This window comes from Triticum dicoccoides, chromosome 5B (genome assembly GCF_002162155.2).
Source record: "Triticum dicoccoides isolate Atlit2015 ecotype Zavitan chromosome 5B, WEW_v2.0, whole genome shotgun sequence".
In the NCBI taxonomy this organism is placed as follows: domain Eukaryota; kingdom Viridiplantae; phylum Streptophyta; class Magnoliopsida; order Poales; family Poaceae; genus Triticum; species Triticum dicoccoides.
Genome location: NC_041389.1, coordinates 34,117,423 through 34,124,167, shown reverse-complemented (window position 1 = coordinate 34,124,167; position 6,745 = coordinate 34,117,423). Strand labels below are relative to the sequence as shown.

Below are 6,745 nucleotides of genomic sequence, written 5' to 3'. Positions count from 1 at the left end.
ACTGTAGTGCATACACGATTTCTCGAAGGGATGAAGACCTCACAACCAAAGAATGTAGAAAAGTTATGAATGATCACAGGGAACTACATGGAGGTAACATGGTGCGCAACCCACAAATTGGAGACAGGTGGATCTCTATTCTCCATAATGGAAATTCAAGGGCTATCATGTTTTATGCTATTTTAACTTAAAAGAGAGTAGTAGGTCCTAGCAAGTATACTCATCATGTGCTAAGAACAATTAGCTAGTGGTGGTTATGACTATGATGATGAGGGGGAGTTGTTATTATGATAATGATGAGTTATGTGCTAGAATGATAGGTTGTTATATGACTATGATGATGATGATGAGGACTTGTTATTATTATTATTATTATGAGTTATTATTATTATTATTATGAGTTGTTATTATGGTCATGATGAGTTATTATATCAGTGGATGCAAGAAAAGGGATTAGATTCAAGTGAATGAATGCACAGTGACCAATTCTGTACTAGTAGTTATTAAATCATTGGGTGGAAGAAAAACGGATTAGATTCAAGTGGATGGATTGAAAGTGACCAAGTTCGGATTAGTTCACTTTGGATCCATCCTCTTGAATCTAATCCATGTTTTTTCACCAACTGATATAATAACTCATCATAACCATAATGATATAACAATCTCATAATTGCTATTGTATCAAAACTTTTATAAATAAAGTATAAAACAAAAAATACGGACGAATAATAGTAGTGTGGGGGTATGGCCCATGCTTCCAGTACTTAGCAGTAGCGCGGGTGCAATTACATGCTACTGGTAACTGACTTATCAGTAGCGTGGGGTTGCACCCACGCTACTGCTAAAAATTAGTTGTAGCTTCGTGGCAGTAGCGCGGGCCCTCGCGCTACTGCTAGCCTCTAAACCAGCGCCACTACTAGGAGTTTCCCTAGTAGTGTAAGAATCAGTTTCTTGTGGATAAACCACATGAAGATTTTGATTCTTAGCAAAACTTTAACCTTCAACATGTGAAGTGATCTCATCACTGGCCCAGAGTTAATTAAGTCCATGTACATAGATTTCACCGTGAAACTATTGTTCCTGGATTTCCATCGAATGGTATCTGGTTTGTCAGAGAGTTGAACATCCACGAACCTACAGACCAGATGTAGCCAAAATATCCAACGTTCACCCACTAAAGCCCTCCTGAACTGAATGTTCAGTGTTTAGTTGTATAGGCATCTAGTCCTATGTTTTGCCGGTTGTGGCTTTGAGTTCTCCTTTTATTTATCTCTTGATAAGTTTTGTATCATACTACATACTTGTTGGATCTTTTGGTTAATAAGATGGTTTCATGCATTGCTCTGATGCAGAGGGCCGACGTAATCCTCCTTTTCTAAAATAAAAATAAAAATGTAACCTGCTACATAGGGGCCAATAACTACTCCCTCCGTACCATAATATATGATGTTTTAGCAGTTCAATTTAAGCAGCTAAAACATCATATATTATGGTACAAAGGCAGTAACTAATATGGATGGACCGATCGGACAGCATATAACTAAGAGCATGTGACAAATGATGTATTTCGATAGGCCAATCATGGACCTCATCTGTTCATTAGGCCAAGCTTTTATAATTTTTTCCCATGCGCCGTGTGGTATGATGGCTGAAACATCACCACCATCGGGCGAAGAACGACCCTTATCAAGTCCATGATCACTTCCCAAGTGGTCTACCCCGCCACCCCACTGGTCATCCCGCCAACCATCCTCCACAACATCAACAAGCTCGAAATAAAGAGCTTTCCTATGGTCCGGTTCTGACAAGAAATCGGGGGCTAAATGCAGGGTGAAATGGGAGAAAGTTTTCCTGCCACTTTCGTATGGAGGGCTCGGGGTCCTCAACACCGCCATGTTTACAAGGGCTCTACGGTTACGATGGTCGTGGTATGAATGGAAAGAGCTCACCAACATGTGGGTTGGGATGGGAAACCCATGTGATGCGGAGGACCTCAACTCTTTCTATGCTTCCCCCAGCAGCACCGTTGGTAACGGCGTGAGGACACCCTTGTGCGACTCTCCTTGGCTTCTTAGGCGTACGTCAAAAGACATTGCCCCACACATTTATGAAGCTTCCAAGAAAAAAGTTGGAAGGTCAGTGAGGCCCTCAAGCACAACGTGTGGATCCTTAAGATCAAAAACCCCATCAACGTCATCACCGAGCACATCACGCAGTTCTTCGCTCTTTGTACGCTTCTTAACGAGGTCCACCTTGATGAGCTCGCAGAGGATGAAATCATTTGGAAGCATACGAGCAATGGGCAGTACTCGACAACATCCGCATACAAGGCACAATTCCTAGGGATGGTCCTTTAACCCATGGATATGATGATTTGGAAGGTTTAGCCACCCCCAAAAGTTACTTTTTTTGCTTGGCTAGCCCTTTAAGATAGAATCTAGACGGGGGATAGATTGGCAAAGCGAGGATGGCCAAATTGTGATGTTTTCCCTCTTTGCAAGAGGAGGCAAGTGTGCGGGCCAGATCTCTTCTACAAGTGCCGCTACATTCAGCGTCTTTGGTCTTTGGTCATTGGGAAATTCCCCATGCTTGGGCTCGACACTTCCGACTGTCCCTTGTTTGACACGGTTGAAGATTGGTGGGAAAGCACTTGCGCTGAGGGCACACCAAATCGACAAGCCAAGGCCTCCATCACCATGCTTGTCTCTTGGACAGTTTGTAACGAGTGAGACGTGAGGGTTTTAAGCATAAGTGTGCCCCACCGCCAATCTTGCTTTCTTCCTTCTCCACCGAGGCAAACCTTTGGGCCATTGCTAGAGCAAAGAAACTAGGGTCTTTTGTTGTGCGCGAGTAATCCACATGTCGTGTATTTTGGTGGCTTGTAACAAACATTGTTCTCTCTTATTTAATGGACGAGGCAAAGCTTTTGCCTCCGTTTCAAATTATGCTTACCTAATGGCAACTTCGGTGGTTGTGAATAACGAAACCTTCAACCCTAGCCTGCCAGCGGTTAGGCTGTGGTGCCCTTCATTGTCACATGCTCAATTATCTACCACACAAGTGTTGACTTAATTTATATCAATCTTGGTGAGTACAATCGATCTTTTCATCACTGCTATAATAATGGATGCCTAGCTCAACTCTAGCAGAGCCATCATATGGTCCTCATCGGCATAATAATCGTTGATAAATGACAATTTGGCTGAAAATGACACTCTAGTAGAGTCGTCATATATCCCCCGCATCCTCATAACCTTTGAAGGGCGCTTCATATTGAGCCTTCGATCCTGAATATTTTGAGCTCCATATAGAAATGCCATTGCCGTCTCCGCATAGCTCATTCGCCTACCTCCCACGGCCTCCACCTCTCTCATTGCTGCCCACGACCTCTACTTTCCTCCTTGTCGCCATGTTGCTTAGTCGGCAGACGGACAAGGCGTTGCTCTCCAAGGAGGAGGACTAGATCCTAGTGGAGGAGGAAGAGAAGGAGGAGGCTAGATCTATTATGATGAGGAACATATGGATACGGCCATGGAGAGGAAGCACATCTCATGGCACAAATTTGACATGGATATGGTGACATTAACTGAGACGAATCATGTCATATTGGGCTTCCCTAACCTCGACGATTGCCGGCGGGAATGGGATGAAGACGAGGTTGCCGGACCGTCATACCATCACACGTAGAGGACGAAGTGTCACATATTCATGTGCCCATTGCATTGCATTCATCGTCGTTGTGTTGAGAAGCAACTAGTGCTTCTTCCAAGACTTAAAATACTCATCAGCTTATTAGTATGAAAATGTCGCTAATCGTTTTTTCTACCCCTATGTAAAAACTTTGTAATGTCATGTTATCTTAAATTAGTGTTTTAATCCCTTAAATTGAGTGTGTGATTATTGAGTTGATGCAATAAAAATAAAATGAAATAGGCCGTATTATGGCGAATGTGTTTGCGCATAGCTGCCGCGTCCTTTAAATGCATATGAAGTGAGCTCCATATCTCATATGGCGACCGCCACCATTTTTTTGCTATAATTATACGGAGGTTTTGTATATTTCTGCTGCATGCAGGTCCCCGTTCCTTTTTAATCACGCCATATTACCCCACCCTCCTAGTTTATGCTGGACCAGTACTGTTACCGATGTGTACCACATGGAGCCACCCATATTCGACTTTGCACGTATGTTTGATAATCTAATCTAGCATCGCCTGATTTTCTGGTGGCCACAAGTAGGAAGTTCATGTGAGAACAATAGATAATGAACTTGTGATTGGATGGTTACAAAAAGTGGTTGTACCTTCAACCTATTAAGCACCAAATCCCCGTTTTGGTACCCATCTTATCTCGTGATGAAGTCCAATAGCTGCCCAAAAATCGTCCAGAGACCTCAACAGGAGGGAAAGGCTTGGCTGAGCTAATTCACATCGCAGACTACAAATAGTACTACGCTAAACCAGCCAAATGATCATGCCTCGAACTACCTTAGCCTCACCAACCAGTAAACGGAATAGGCACTCATTGCCCGCATATATGACAAATCTCCATCTTCAACGGCAGCGGCCAATCTTCCTGCATCATATCCCAGAGCATGGCGGCATGTGGAGTTGTGGACACACCACAAGTCCATGAAAGGGATTCTCATCATAGAGAGGACAGGTTGGGGAACCGGTAGGTGACGCTGATGCTACAGCATAGATTAATTAGTCACCATGTGTATCAGCTGCCGCCCCATATTTGACTTTATATGTAGATGTGATTGAGCATCTACATCAATCATCACATTAATTAGTATAATTTTTTTTCTAGGGGACTCATCATCATCTGGAGGTTGTGCATTTAACTTGTTATAAGGAAAGGAGGCGAGCTGCTGTTGCGCCTGCAGAACAAGAGGTTACATAGTGCGCAAGAAGAATTCCACCCACATCTCGCTCGCTCTCCCTTGGTCCATCCAACCATGGCGATAGGCGGCCACCCTTACTGGCCAAGTGACCTGGAGCTCCCCGGCTTCGTGCCGCAGCAGCTTTCACCCCTCCAACTCGTGGTGCCCCTCATAGGCACTTCCCTCTTGCTCATCGCGGTAATCTGGCTTGTCTCCGGCCATGTCCTCAATACTGGTAACTACTGCAAACACCAAATCTATCCTTACATCATGTATACGTATGCACGTTCTTCCTCTGTTTATTTTTACTCTGCTATTAGATTTGCCTTGAGTCCAATTTTGTAAAATTTTGTCAAATTTTAACATAACAAATATTATCAACATTTACAATACCAAATAAATATAATTTTAAAGTTATATTCCACAATAAGTGTAATGATATTGATTTGATGAGGTGAATTCTATTACCCTTTTCTATGAACCGGATCAAATTATATAGAAAGTTTGACTTAAGACAAACCTAACATGCAAAGTAAAAAAGAAATGGAGAGATTGTTCCATGCAACTTAACACTCCCCATGGTCTCTTGATCTTCGTCTCTTCCAGGAAGATCCGGCAGATTATCCAAGGCCGACCGTTTGCTCATGTGCTGGTGGGCAATCACTGGGTTGACCCACCTAATCATCGAAGCATCTTTGCTCTTCACCCCCAATTACCTTACCAAGGAAAATCCCAATTTTTTTGATGAAATATGTAAGTTATTGCTGAATATTATATCCTCTCACCGTATCCATTATCTCGAAATGATGATCTTAATTTTTGGAGTAACTAACTGCATGCATGCTACATCTTAAGGGAAAGAGTACAGCAAAGCTGACTCCAGATATGCCATCGGGGACACCACAACCACCGCGATCGAAGTCATTGCGGTTTTTCTACAAGGCCCTTTATCACTTCTTGCTGTGTAGGTCACCTTATTACATTTTACTACTACTCATTTTCACTTCACTACACTGTCTATTCCCGGCAAAACAAGAATAAGTCGGATCACCAGAATTTCTCAGACTACACTAAGAGATTAAATTTTGCTTGATCTGCTAGTTTCTAGCTAGGTCGATGAATTTGTCAGACCACCAGAATGAATCCAGTTTTGTTTCTAAGGCTTCCTTCGATTCATAGTATAGAATATATAATGAGAATAGGAAAATCACAAAAAGTGAGATGACGACCTGTATCTCAAATCCTATTGGAAAAGAGATGTTATTTGGTTCATATTATATGTTTTTTTTTCATTTGGTCTAGACTAATGTTATTCTTCCTTTCAAATACGAAGGATTGGTTCTATCATGTATAGGAACAATATTCTATTCCTGCAAATAAAAGGGCTACAAAGGAAATTTTTCTACAAATTCCTACAAAATTCCTATAAACGAAAGAAGGCCTAAATTCCAAGACATACTTCTCACATGGTTCTTGGTTGCAGACACAGTTGAGTCCATCTTTAACGAAAAAACAAAAAGTATCAAACAAATGGCCAGCCACTAGTAGAAAAGAGGGCTTTGGTCCAGGCCGGGTTAGCCCATTAGTCCCGGTTCAGTCTAGAACCGGGACTAATGGGGGCATTAGTCCCGGTTCGTGAGCGCAAGGCCACGTGGGCCATTTGTCCCGGTTCGTTTGGACCTTTTAGTCCCGGTTGGTGCCACGAACCAGGACTAAAGGGTGTGATGCCCATTAGTATCGGTTCATGGCACCAACTAGTACTAAAGATTAGACCTTTAGTCCCGGTTCGAGCCACCAACCGGTACTAATGGGGTTTGAGGCATTAGTACCGGTTCATGGCACGAACCGGTACTAAAGGTC

At 42.8% G+C, this 6,745-nt stretch overlaps 1 protein-coding gene across 1 annotated transcript in view; it reads left to right on the top strand.

Moving 5' to 3' along the window:
* Nucleotides 1–4,874: 4,874 nt before the first annotated feature.
* LOC119307201 (probable 3-beta-hydroxysteroid-Delta(8),Delta(7)-isomerase) overlaps nucleotides 4,875–6,745 on the top strand; it is a 4,543-nt gene continuing 2,672 nt past the window's right edge. Inside the window, exons 1-3 of the mRNA XM_037583296.1 lie at nucleotides 4,875–5,120; nucleotides 5,492–5,638; nucleotides 5,741–5,849. Coding sequence (XP_037439193.1) covers nucleotides 4,961–5,120; nucleotides 5,492–5,638; nucleotides 5,741–5,849 — 416 coding nt within the window. The 5' untranslated portion in view covers nucleotides 4,875–4,960. The remainder of the gene's footprint in view (nucleotides 5,121–5,491; nucleotides 5,639–5,740; nucleotides 5,850–6,745) is intronic.